General features: G+C 36.4%; 1 protein-coding gene across 1 annotated transcript in view; it reads left to right on the top strand.

The window, feature by feature from the left end:
- The window catches only part of LOC127561608 (voltage-dependent R-type calcium channel subunit alpha-1E-like), a 248,785-nt gene that overhangs the window by 80,200 nt on the left and 154,017 nt on the right, over positions 1 to 14,568 (top strand). Inside the window, exons 3-5 of the mRNA XM_051996782.1 lie at positions 8,031 to 8,134; positions 9,817 to 9,969; positions 11,254 to 11,435. Of these exons, the coding sequence (XP_051852742.1) occupies positions 8,031 to 8,134; positions 9,817 to 9,969; positions 11,254 to 11,435 (439 nt within the window). The remainder of the gene's footprint in view (positions 1 to 8,030; positions 8,135 to 9,816; positions 9,970 to 11,253; positions 11,436 to 14,568) is intronic.

Below are 14,568 nucleotides of genomic sequence, written 5' to 3'. Positions count from 1 at the left end.
TACTTTACTTACTGTAAAGTGCTACATTAATGCCATTTATTAATATTCAGTGGAATGATGAGGACAAGACTTTTGAATAAGCAACCACACTTGTCCTTCCTTCCTTTCAAATCACAGAAAATCTTTTAACAGATAAAAATGAAAATATCTGAGGCACACCAAAGCTAGAGGCTTCATAGAAATACCTTCTATTTTGCAGAAGTGCTATAATTGTGGCAGTTAGGTAGAATATTTTGTGATGTGTGGCTATAATGTGTATTAGCATATTTATCTTACTAATCCACCATCAGAAGGGTACTATTTTGAATTCTTCAGAAGTAGAAATTGGGTTGTATTTATTAGTGATTTTGCTTGATGGTACAACTGGAGGACTTGGAGCAAACATGACATTCATACTCCAATATAAGGATGCAACTTTTTGATCTTTGCTCTCAATAGCATGGTGCCCAGCTAACTAAACTTACCAGAATAGTACTGAGATACCATTGCCTTGAATAGGGCTATTTTTCAGCATCAAGGGGAAATGAAATCTTGAGGCATGCCTTTAAAAAGGGGTGTGAAGTAGAACATTGATCTCAGAGTCAAGAGACTTGGATTCTTCTGCTACTTAATGGTTGTATAATTTTAAGTTTGTCACTAAATCTTTTGTCGTTTTGCTCTGAAGAGATGAGCAAATGAATAGTATGGGAATTCTCACTATCAAACATGTTAAAAATAGCTATAGCAAGCTCCTAGAAAGATTGAGGCAGGGTTATGTAAAAAGATGGCAAAAGGGTATATTCTCCCTCCATAGGCAATTGACTTGATACTGGCTATTCGCTGGCTGTAGCCTTCTTATGGGATCAGAACCAGAACTGTAGTGATAGTTACATAGGGATAGTTATACATGTTCTTTTTTTCTTACAAGACCCTCTCAGGGTTTCTTTGCTTTTATTTTTCTCTCCAACTTTCTTCCCTACTCCTCCTCTTCTGCTCTCATAATTTTATTTCTTGTTCCCCTATTTTTCTTTTCCTTTTTCTTTATTCTCATCCTCCTTCTCCCTTTTCTTCCTCCTCCTTCTTTTCCCCCATTCTTCTATCTCTCCTCCTCCTTCTCCTTCTCTTCCTCCTCTTCTTCCTTCTTCTCCTCCTCTTCCTCCTCCTCCTCCTCCTCCTCCTCCTCCTTCTCCTCCTCCTCTTCTTCCTTTTTCTTCTCCTCCTCCTATACCTCCTCCTCCTCCTCCTCTCCTCCTCCTCCTCCTCCTCCTCTCTCTCTCTCTCTCTCTCTCTCTCTCTCTTTCTTTCTCTCTCTCTCTCTCTCTCTCTCATACACTTCTGTTTCTGTCTTTGTGTCTCTGTCTGTTTCTCTCTCTTTCTCTGTCTTCCTTTCACTTTCTTCTCTCCTTTTTTCTTTCTACTATTTCTCATTCTTTTCTTCTTTTTTGTCTTTAGTTGTCTCTCTTTTTCTTTTTGTGTGTGTGTATCTCTCTTCACTTCCCACTCTTAGAAATCTACCTTATTAAATGCAGAAAGGGGAAGGAAATTTTCATTTACAGCAACCCATTTTTTCCCTCTTGGTGTGCAAAAGCTTCTCTTGTCTGAATATCCTAGGAAACAGTACTTTGGTCTCTGAAGGGGATAGATGTGCAACTACTATACGTGTAGGGGCAAGGGAATGAGAGAGAAAAGAAGTGTTTCTTAATTGCACAACACAAGAGAGACAGAGCAGAGTGCACTTTCTGGCCTGTAACTCTGTAATTAGATGAATTAGTGGAACAATGACCCAATTTTTCTTGGTTTCTGGATTACTTCACCTATCCCTGAGGTCTCTCTCTATTTTCTCTTCCCCCACTCTTTCTTTCTCTCTTTTTTTCAATTACATTTCTTACCCTATGTTCCATGGATAACTTTGGTAATTTTGTCTTCTTCCTTTGTCCACCCTTCTCCATTAGTACAAAAAGAAACATTGTTCCTTTTTCCCCAATCAAAACCAATGATTCTATAATTCTTTCTGTCTTTGAAAAGACCCATCTATTTGCTACCTGAAATTATAGAATCCTCATCATCATTGCCACTAACACTTAGATTTTTTTAAAATTATTTTAAAGTTTGCAAAGTGTTTTCCTTATAACATCCATGTGAGGTAAGTAGCATAACTACTATCTCCATTTTACAGATGAAGAAACTGAACCTCCGGGAAATCATATACCTTACCTAAAGTTTTGAAGTAGGGTCAAATTTTTTTCCAAAAATGTAGAAAAACTATAGAAAGAGCAATTGAGATTTCTCTGGCATATCCTACATAGTAGAAAACATTTTTCTTAGCTTTATCACCAATTATATTCAAAAAACATTTATTTACTAAGCACCTACTCTGTTCAAGATTCTAGAATTAAAACAATTCTATCCCACAACAAGCTTATGTTCTTCTGGGACAGAAGTTCTTTTTTTAAAAAAATATTAATTTTTAAAATTATAGCTTTTTTTATTTACAAGATATATGCATGGGTAATTTTTCAGCATTGACAATTGCAAAACCTTTTGTTCCAATTTTTCCCTTCCTTCCTCCCTCCCCCTTCCCCAAGATGGCAGGTTGACCAATACATGTTAAATATGTTAAAGTATAAGTTAAATACAATATATGTATACATCTCCAAACAGTTATTTTGCTGTACAAAAAAAATCGGACTTTGAAATAGTATACAATTGGCCTGTGAAGGAAATAAAAAATGCAGGCAGACAAAAATATAGGGATTGGGAATTCTATGTAATGGTTCTTAGTCATCTCCCAGAGTCCTTTCATTGGGTGTAGTTGTTTCAATTCATTACTGCTCTTTTGGAATTGATTTGGTTCATCTTCACTGTTGAAGAGGGCCACATCCATCAAAATTGATCATCATATAGTATTGTTGTTGAAGTGTATAATGATCTCTTGGTCCTGCTCATTTCACTCAGCATCAGTTCATGTAAGTCTCTCTAGGCCTTTCTGAAATTATCCTGCTGGTCATTTCTTACAGAACAATAATATTCCATAATATTCATATACCACAATTTATTTAGCCATTCTCCAATTGATGGGCATCCACTCAGTTTCCAGGTTCTGGCCACTACAAAGAGGGCTGCCACAAACATTTTAGCACATACAGGTCCCTTTCCCTTCTTTAAAATCTCTTTTAAAATCCCAGTAGAAACACTGCTGGATCAAAGGGTACGCACAGTTTGATAACATTTTGAGCATAGTTCCAAATTGTTCTCCAGAATGGCTGGATGCATTCACAGTTCCACCAACAATGGGACAGAAGTTCTTAACCTTAACACCTCTGGGTTCACTAGATGGCGGAAGGAGTCCATGACCTAGAATAACTTAAGAGCCCCTGTAGTAGGGAGATATAAAACATACATGTATGTGTACATATAAATCAGGTGACTTAATGAAGAAGAAAGACCTAACACCTGAAGGAGAAAAGAAGGCTTCTTGGAGTAGAGGCTCCAAGTTGACTCTTGGAGGAAAGACAAGAACTCAGAGGTGGACTGCAATAAAAACACGGGGAAAGATAGTTCCATTTCAGTTGGGGAGCTCATAGATTCATAAGGAAAACTTTGTGGAAAAAGTGACACCTAAGTGGGACATTGCAGGAAGAGAAAGCCTTCAGCTAGCTGACTGATAAGAAGTGATTACAAATGAAAAAGGGAAGAGAGAGTTTTGACCAAGAAGAAAGTAGAAGTGGAATAGTGGTGGAATGGGGAGACTAAAAATAGTTAGTTGAACAATATTGGTAAAGTACTGAGTAAAACCAAGTTTGATAGAATAGATAGACTAGAAAAAATGACTCTAACTCCAAGAATGAGGCAGGGATGAAAGATATAAATTAATTCTCTAATCTGACATTTAAGGAGTTTCACTCATTTTGGTGTGTTTAACCTTTCCACTTTAACCTTATTTTACATTTCTTCCATTTATTCAATTTGTCTTCCAACCAAACTGGGCTGGCTGCTGTTCCCTAATGTTTCCTTCAGCATCTGAGTATCTATACAGGCCCATGATCTAATGCCTTTTTCACTCCAGCCTTTTGAAGGTCTTCTCTTCCTTCAAAGTCCCATTTAAACTCCACCTTATGTTATATATTATTATATTATTTAATATATATGTTATATATTATATATATAGTATCGTATATATTATAAGATTTCCTAATATTCCTATGATTGCTCCACCTGAAAGTAAATCTTGAATCTCCCTTTTTCTTGGTTCTCTCCTTTTGCCTTTATTACATTCTACCTTTTACTATCCTTGTGTACATTTCCAACTCTCCTACTGCAAATTTCTTGAGGACAGAGAATATATGTTAAAAACATATATTTGTATACCCGGCTTGAACTGTACACACTGGGTGTTCAGTAAGTATTTGTTGCATATTGAATGGTGATGTAACCACCGCTAAGTGGGAAAATGGTCTTTGCCATGTAGATTGGCGTCATGTGCTGATTAGTTAGAGCACAGTATTAATGAGCCCAAGGTCACAGGTTCAACCCCCATGTGGCCTAATTAACTTGGCTCCATTCTGTGACCATGGACTGAATTTCTAACCTTAGTCAACCATCTTGCTGACACTGATTAGTGTTCATACAGGGTACTTGTTGAGACCATCTGTGTGGCTCAGACGGCATCATGTAGTGAAACAGTACTAGTCTAAGCATCAGCAAACCTGGGTTTCGGTTCTGTGTCTTCTGATTACATAGTGTGATTTGCTCCAGATGCTCCCTCTCTAACACACACCTCAGCTTCTATGGCTCTGAAATGATCTGCTGCTAATTCAGCTGAGAGAAGTAATCTTAATGTGATCTACCAAGGTCTGAGGGAGACTGGAAGCAGATTGATAAATTTATTTAGGACTGGCCTAAAGCCAAATTGTGAACTGGGTTATAGGGATCACTCCCCTCCGATTTTCATCTCATTTCAATATTTATGATGTACCTCTTTTAAGAAAGGATGTACTCTCCTAGGGGCTGGGGGTGCAAAGAAAAAGACCAAGGATTTGCCCTCATGCAAGTTATTGTCTTATATGGAAGATAAGATGTTTAATCAATTAACTGTAGTCAAAGATGGAATGTAGTCATGGATTCAGAGTTCAAAAAGTTAAAATAATTCACAAACAAAAGCGATCCCTTATGGTGTGGGAGTGAGATAGAATCTGGAAAGCCTTCGTGAGCTGATCATGGGTGGGTAGGGTTGGAGGAGTAAAGGCAAGGTCATGTGCATCCCAGAGAGAAGGAATAAATAACATTCAAAGTCTTATTGCAGGAAAGATGAGGCAGGAAAGGCAGGAAGAGAGATCTTTGAAGGATAGAGAATAATACAGTTGGGTTAGAATCTTTCCTCTTTCAGGGTATCCCCCTGAACCCCAGCTTTCTGAGACTTCCCTTCCCCCTGTTCTCACACAGTAACACTTACTGAAACTGGGACATACCATATAATTTTACATTTTCACCTCTTCTTTTTAGATCAAAACTTTTTTGTGGTTTCATTAATCAGCTAATAGTTATTCTGTTAATGGATGATAATAGGTTGATGTATTACATTTCTTAATGCATTTAACAGGGACTTTTAGTATTTTAAACCAAAGGAGTAAATGATGTGTGGAGTTTTAGTAAGAAATGGAAGAAAAAAACTTTTCTTGGCATCTCCTAAATCAAATTACATACTGCATCTATATAAAATCAACTCTAAACTACATTATGTAATGGTATATGCCCTCCCCCAAATCATTTAGTTATTGGTTCAACAACTCTGTGAGAATCAAACCTTATGAACTAGCACTAGAAATGGGCAGGAAGGTAAACAAAAATAAAAAATGAGCATGAAGGAAGAGAGGAGAGTTTTCATGGATAGCAATATGGAAGAGAAGAAACAAAAATAAATACTGAATAAAAGAAATTAATGTTAATTTGATTTAAGTTAAAGAGAAATAAAAATGGGTCATATTGAGCCAGATAATAATAAAGCTTTCTGTGAAAGCACCTTACCAACTCAAAAATCAGGAAGACCTATGAACAATCAAAATCACTGTTATACAATCCAAGGCCAAAGCTTATTGGCTCATAAGTAAACCCAGAAGTTCTTTGTTCAGAATACATTCCTCTTACTCTATCTATAGTTCCAACAAGAATGGCTACTTCTTGTCCAAGGTCAAAGAAAATTACAACAGGGAAATTTAGGAGGAGGAAGAAATATCACACAAGAAGGCACACAGTTTATACTAAACGCAGTTTGAAATGACATCTGACCATTTGAAATCAAGTGAAGAGATAGAAAAAAACTTATGAAGAAGAAAGACATCAGAACACAAAAATCCCATGATTTGAGACTATTCAGCATTGAGTCACCTAACCCTATACTTTTTACTAGTGTAAAGGACTTTATTAGTCCCTGAGGACTTTACTAAAATATAATATAATAATGTATGCTCATAAACACGACTCTGGGTTATCAGGAAAGTAAATATTGACTCTATGCTACTTAAGAAGGCATGGAAGTATGTAAATATCTATGTCAGAAAAAGTTCCACAAAATAATTAAAATTTAAAAATGACAATGGTTAAAGAGGAAAATCATCTGTTTCTGAGAAATTCATCTATCTAGATTCATTCCCAAGAGTTTTGGGTACTTGACATTTTACTGTATGCTCAGAGAATAAGATGAAATGGAGAAGAAAAAGAAAAGGAAAAAAGATTTTTAAAATTAGCTGAAAATAATTATAATATTTGCATATTTGACAACAGGTAATAATAATAATATCCCACATTTGTATAGCATTTCATAGTTTGTAACATTTTTTTTCACATACTTTAATTATTTTGTATGATTTCATGGAGCAAAAATGTAAAAATCAGGAAACTTGGAGTTTAAGGTTTCTTTTGGTCATCCATCACCTGTTTAATCCTAATCATGTCACTTGTTTTCTCTGATAACCAATTGTAAAAAAAATGAAAAAAGATGATCTCTGAGATTCCTTTAAGCTCTCACTTTGAAATGTACTAAATGCACTTTGTACATTTGAAATGTACTAAAGTTCTGTGAGCTACCTAGGACAGGCAGCTCCATTTCAGGCTTAGTGCAGTTAAAAAAATTCCCTCAAATCATAGCTGATAAGTGTGCAAGCTAAGACTGGAATCTAGGTCCTCTGACTTCTAAACAAATGATTATCTTGAATATATACATTCCCTTGCTTCTTCAAAGGTCTTACATATTCATGTGATTCTGGAAAATAAAAAGCAAATTTGGTAGTCTTTTCAATAAAATAATTACAATATTTGGAGCATTCAATCTAATAAGATCATTAAGGCTTTGTCTGTTGCTGGGCAGAGAGATCATTGCAATGGGTGGGTGGGAAGGGATGCTATTAAAAATGAAAAAATGAAAGCATAAGCAGACAGTGTAATATCTTTAAATTTGCACATCAACTTTACAAAATAATTTTAAAAGTTGCAGCTATACAAGGAGGATTTCAAGAAACAATGTAAACATCAGTGCAAGGATTCTGTGTGATGGAAATTTCAAGTCTAAAGGAATTGTATCACTCTTATGGTTAGCTCAGAACACTCATAAAAGCTTCCTGAAGGAGATAAGAGCCTGCAGAGTATTTTGAATGATAAACATGGGGATCTTTGCATTTCAGGCAATGAGGAATATTCCATGTAAACAAACTCTAGGTCTGGGGGAAAGGCATGGAAGTTGAAATGGGGAGAATGATGGAGTGGGAAGTCTGATCAGGTATCCCAGGTGGCCATTCTTGGGAATTAGAATCCTTCAGCTTCGATGTAATCCCAATAACCTTACTTTCTTTTCCTTTCCTGCAAAGTGAAACACAGGTGGCTAATTTTGAATCCACAGAGAATTGTTGGTGATTTACTAATTCTTAGGTGCAACCATTTACTGTTGCTATGAGAGTAGTACACTTTTAAATTGGTCTAACCTCAGTCTGGTTCCTCCATTCATAATGCAGAGGAATAATGACCTGTGATAATGTCTGCTTTTGTTTTCTTGTCTGCAGCATCCTGGCCACAGCTGGGACTCACTTTAATACCCATGTGGACCTGAGGACCCTCCGAGCTGTGCGTGTATTGAGGCCGCTGAAACTTGTGTCAGGCATTCCCAGTGAGTGCTTGGATTTTTTTTCCCCCCTGACATATCATGTGAAGTGACTTGATGACTATGTATCACAAATGTGCATTTAGTGTAGGGTATAGCTCTGAAAGAAATCAGGCTGGTTTTGAATGAAATCAGACTGTGAGCAAGGACAATTGTTAATAGAAACAGAAGGTAGGGATTTAAAGTATTATTACATTTTTTTCTGGCTACAGATACTTGAATCCCCACTTCCCCAAATCACATCTAAAAAGTTAGATTAAATATAGATTGTTATATGTTACTGGAAGGCATATGAAAGCATCATAATGATTTTTGCTTTAATGATAACATAATGATTAAGAAATCATTCCTTTTCTAATGCTTTCCTAAAGAGCCTTTATATGTATGGGTCTTTCCCATTCAAATCCCAATATACAAATTAATATTTCATTCCAGCAGATTGGAAGACCAATATCTAGGATCTGGCAAACATTTAAAAAAATGATATTTTCAGTTACCTATATTTATATTATGTACTTAAATTATAATATAATAAATAAGTTTATGATAATAGTCATATGACATTATGTATTATGTTATATACCTATAACATATCAATTATATTTTCGTGTGTTTCTTTTTCTACCTGCTCCCAGATAGCATCTCCCTTTAAACAAAAAAATTGCTTTTTTTTTTAAAGATGAAGAGGGAAAAAATCAGTAAACCAGTCAATATTACAAAAAAAAATCTACCCTGATGTTCAGAGTTTCATACCTGTGGAATCTAATTTCTGAAAATGAAAAGTGGGAATTGTATCTCAGCTCTTCTTTGGGACAACTTTGTTCTCTATAGTTTTGCAAATTCAGTTTTGATATTTGCAGTTGTTTTGCTTTTCATTGACACTATCATGGTCATAATGTATGCTATTTTCTTAGCTCTGCTTATTTCCTCTAGCAATCATTTCATGTCTTTCCATTCTTCTCTGTATTTATGATGCTTGTCATTGCCTATAGCACACAACTATTCAATTACATTTGTGTCACACTTTGGCCATTTCCCCAACTTATGGGTTCCTACTTTGTTTTCAGTTCTTTGGTACCATAAAAAGTATTAACATGAATGTTTTGGTGTATATGCAGCTTTGTGATTTTTTCATTCATCTCTTTGGGGTATACGCCTAACACTAGAATCTCTGGGTCAAGGTGGATAAACATTTTAGTCATTTTGTTTGCTAATTGTCTGGCAAATATTGTCATGTCCCTACAAAATCAGCTGTGTGTTTTACCCAACATTGACCAGTACCGCCTACTCTCCTTCTTAGCCACTTTTGCAGCCAGCCACCAGTTTTACTAGGCAAAGTCTTCTCAGAATAAACATGACTTTAGTTTCTGCAAACCAAACTTTAAAAGAAGCAAAATTTACTCAATTTGTCATCAACACTCAATGCTCTATTTTCTTTTATTTGTTAAATATATTCTAGTGCCTTATTATTAACAGTAGAAACTTAGAGGTTATATTAGAAGGATATAGGTACTTAATAAAACTTGTTGAATTCAATTGTATTGTATCATGTTTAAGATATCAGAGAATGCTATATAAAGAGAACAGATTCAGCTTTGGGGACTAGTGTGGAGTTAGAATTCCTTACCTTGACTTATCTGCAGCAGGATACAATGGAATAAATGCAAGAATGGTCTGCTTTCTTCCAGGTTTGCAAATAGTACTCAAGTCAATCATGAAGGCAATGGTGCCTCTTCTACAGATTGGCCTTCTTCTGTTCTTTGCCATCCTGATGTTCGCCATCATTGGCCTGGAGTTTTACAGTGGAAAACTGCACAGGGCCTGCTTTATGAACAATTCAGGTAGGGTCACCAAGTAGTGCTTACAGTATTTTCCCACCTGTCTGGGTTCCAGATACCTGTGATCTGTGGACAATCCCATTGGTTCCATTCATTCAAACATGGGCAATAACTAATCAAAGAGAAATATCATTTATAAGTAAATAACTAACCATGTTCCCTTTCTCTGGGCTTGAGTTGTTTCATCTATTGTAGGAAAGTGTCAAAACTACAATTCATTTGGCATCATGGTATCTACCACCTACATGAGCAAAAGGGTGAAAGTAGCTCATGTTTCTCTTGTGTTTTAAAGTTTATAAAATGCTTCCTCAAAACAATTCTGTGAGGTAAGCCTTTCAAGCAGTAATATCCACATTTTACAACCACAGGTGATACAATCACAGTTAAGTGGACTTCTTGAAGTCCCATGACTTTTACTAATACTAGCTAGCATTGATACAGCTGGTACTTATGTACCAGACACCATGCTAAGAGGTTAAATATGATTTTATTTGATACACAAATGCTGAAAAGGAAGTGCTATTTACAAATGAGGAAACTGAGCCTGGAAGCAGTTAAGCAGGATTTAAAATCAGGTCTTCCTGCTTCTACTCCCAGTACTCTATCTACTGCATTACCTAGATGCCTTAAGAATCAGTCTTAGAGCTGAGACTTAAATCCGGGTCTTATTCTAAGACTGCTTCTGTCTTTCCCACTATATCTATGTCTATAATCTAATCTAATAATCTAAATCTATAAGATTTACTAGAAGTCACAAGGAGGGGAAATCAGTTCTCTTCCTCCCAGTGATCTTCATTCTTGTTATTTAAATCTGAGGGCATAATTTCCCAAAAAACTTTGAAGCCAATGATAGAAAAAACATTTTTTTTTGCAGATAATTAAAGGGGGCTGATGAGGACAGCTTCTGGAAAGAAAGTCACAGGCAGTTAGATGGATAGAGTCAAATTAAAATCTGGCCTCACACACTTAATACTAGCTATGTGACCCTGGACAAGTCACTTAACCCCCATTATCTATCAAACCAAACAAAACAAAAAAAGAAAGTCACTTCCAGAAGAAGATGTGAAATAGGAATGATTACCTGCTCAGGGATACAGATAAGGTAGAAAGACCAGAAAAGAGGGTCTTGCAGTGGTTTAGGAAAGAGAGAACAAAGAAAGATTAATCTTTTTTTTTTTTTCTCACTAGAGAATTTCTTGTCACACCCCAGTTCTTATTGTCTTCTGGGTTCACTTTTCTGCTTTTTCTCACTTGCCCATGGTTTCTTCTCTTACTATGTGTCTGCAGGTGTGCTGGAAGGGTTTGACCCTCCCCACCCATGTGGGGTGCAGGGCTGCCCAGAGGGTTATGAGTGCAAAGACTGGATTGGCCCCAATGATGGAATCACTCAGTTTGACAACATTCTCTTTGCTGTGCTGACCGTCTTCCAGTGTATAACCATGGAAGGATGGACCACCGTGCTGTACAATGTGAGTGAATGGTTTGAAGTCTTAAAAAAAAATTATTAACTCCTTACCATGTACCAAGCAGTGTAATAAGTCCTGAGAATAGAAATAGAAAATGCAGATAGTCCCTACTCAGATTATATTTTACTTGGGAGTGACAAGGAATAGAATAAATCAGCTGCTGGGGACATGATAAATCCAAATGGTCCTTGTGGTCGGTTGTAGAACAGATGGCAGAATCTGGTGATCCTCTATTTTACTGGAATGATTGTGGTTGTTGACACCGTTTTCACTGAAACAATGGGATTGGCTCTGTCATCCCTGTAGTCAGGGGTCTAGAGGGCCCCAGGCTCATAACTGAGGAGATCCTGGTGTGATATGAGTAAGAGGTAGACTTTAAGATCTGAGATTTGGGGGAGGGCTCCCTGCTCATAAACTGGAGATCAAAGGCTGGTTTAGTTAAATCAACTCAGCAAGAATTTATTGAGTCCCATTATACACTCAGCATAAAGGTATAAAGGAGGCAGCATGACATGGTTAGATTTCTGGGCTTGCAATCAGGAATCTGGGGACAAATCACATCTCTGACATTTACCCAATGAGGTACCTGAGGCTATTAATTCCCATGTAATGTCAGGTAATATATAATACAGGAAAAAACCCATTGAATTTGGAATATAAGGACCAGAGTTGAAATCCTGGCTTTGTCATTAATTATCTTATATACTATTATTATAATATTAATAATAGCAGTTAGCATTTATTAGTACTTTATGGTATGCAAGTTATTTAACTCATTGTTGTTGAGTCATTTCAGTAACATCCAACTCTCCTTGATCCCATTTAGGGTTTTCTTGGCAGAGACACCAAAGTGGTTTGTAGTCCTTTTCTAGCTCATTTTACAAATGAGGAAACCAAGACAAGCAGGGTTAAGTGACTTGCACAGGGTCACACAGCTAGGAAGTATCTCAGGCCAGATTCAAATTCAGTTCTTCCTGACTCCAGGACTGGTGCTCTATCCAAATTAGATGGATTGTAAAGTCTCTTGGTTTTACATCTATATCCTATGACTTCTAAGTCTAATTTTGCAAAATTGCCATTTGCTTTTGTGGAAGGGATTCTTACACCTGGGAGTTCTGTAATTCGATCAGAAGCCTCTTGTATATGTGATCAGTTCTGCAATGAGGTTCTGTAGGTGATAGAAAATATACAGGAGACTGTCTAAAATTAAGTAGTTTCCTGTATAGATGAAGAGATAAGACACATAGTTGAAGGAAGCAATAGAGATGATGCAACAAACCAAAAAGATCACTAGTGGTGGAAGTTGTAAAGAAGTCCCTGTAGGAGATAAGAGGATATACTAGTTGACTTTTAAAGTTCTCCTTAATTCAAAGATTCTTTGATTTTTAAATTTCATCATCAAGTGCTCTGTGCTATATTTCTAGGGATGGACTTGACTGGATAAAGTGAAAGCTGCCTGGTCTGTTCCATGCAGGGTTGGCTATCCCTGGAGTTGAGATGATTGTTCAGGCCCACACTTTGGGGACCTACTATCTGTCTGGGAATCAGCCCAGGGGGAAAGCTCTAGTCTGCTGTAGCTAAAAATGACCATAACCTAATATGCTAGGTAAGGCAAATGCCCATTTGCATTTATTACATACCTCATTTACACACATGCCTTCAGGCTGCTTGTTGCTCCTTTGGGATTTCACTTTACCTTCATATAAAATTATAAGAAGAAGAAGCTTTAGCAAGATTGGCAGTTCTTGACAGTGTCCTGGATATGTTCTCCAGCTGGGCTCAAAATGGTGATCTGGGTATTCCTGCTTCTCAGGGAGGCTGGGGGTGTACTAGAACCAGTTCAAAAATCAAAAGAATGAATGATTAAATTTTCAGTGCAAAAATTTAGAGGTCAGAAATAAGCTGATACTACAAATCAGAGTGATTTTTTTGGCTTTATTGATTGTTCAGATTTAATAAAGTAATGGATAAAATTTTTATAATACAAATTAATCTGAAAATATGTCTTGAGCATTTTTTTGGAAAGCTAGCTGTTAAAAATTTTGAGAGCTAGTTGAATGCTAGTTGTAAATCAGCATACCACTGGACCTAAACTAAGAAAATGTTTGGATCAGCCCTCTAACTTCTATGGGAGCTCATGGTAAGCAAAACTTCCCTCCACCATTTTAGATCAACATCTGTTCAGTAACTTATGGTCATAGACAGTTATTGGGGATTTAGAAATTAATTGACTTATTCGGGGTCACACAGAAACCATGTTTCAAGGTTGGAACTCTAGCCCTGATCTTCCTGAATCCAAGATTTGTCTCTCTTTCCATTTTGCCACTACTTACACTCATTAAAATAATTGGATCATGGATTGAAAGCTGAAAGGACCTGAAACATTTAATTTAGTTTTTTCATTTTATACACAAGGAAAGTCAAGTTCAAATATAATAAGTCTAAGGTCACTATACTAGAAATTACCTGATTAAAGGAATTGTATTTTATATGCTTGTGCATTCTTAGTGTCCTATATGGAATAGGTGATGAATAAATGCTGTAGGTAATGATGCATTCTTTTTAAAAATTTTTTCTCGAATACTTTATTTGTTCTTCTATACATATTTTCACATTTATCATTTTGCACAAGAAAAATCAGATCAAAAAGGAAAATAAGTGAAAAAGAAAACAAAAGCATGCAACAACAACAAAGGTAAAAATACTATGTTGTGGTCCACATTCTGTCCCCATAGTTCTCTCTCTGGATGCAGACGACTCTCTCCATCACAAGTCTACTGGAATTGATCTGAATCACTTCATTGTCTAAAGGCAGACTTGAACTGAGGAAGATGAGCCTTCCTGATTTCATATTCAGTGCTCTATCCATTGAGTCACCTATCTGTCCCTGGTCCATAATAATGCATTCTTCATCCTAGCTTGCTAAGTCTGAATATATCTACTCCAACATGAAGGAGCCACATCTCCTTCTTGAAAACAGACATCTGGGAAAGGTGAATAAAGAAAGATCAAAAAAAGTCTTTACCCAACAAATGCCCCCAAACTAGACAAACACATGAGGAGACTTTGTGAGGAGGAAGAAAAACAAGACAAGGGTGAAGAACCTAATAGCACTGTTTGTTTGACATATGAGGGA

This window comes from Antechinus flavipes, chromosome 4 (genome assembly GCF_016432865.1).
Source record: "Antechinus flavipes isolate AdamAnt ecotype Samford, QLD, Australia chromosome 4, AdamAnt_v2, whole genome shotgun sequence".
Taxonomy (NCBI): domain Eukaryota; kingdom Metazoa; phylum Chordata; class Mammalia; order Dasyuromorphia; family Dasyuridae; genus Antechinus; species Antechinus flavipes.
The sequence above is the reverse complement of the archived record's forward strand: the minus strand, read 5'-3'. Positions and strand labels throughout refer to the sequence as shown.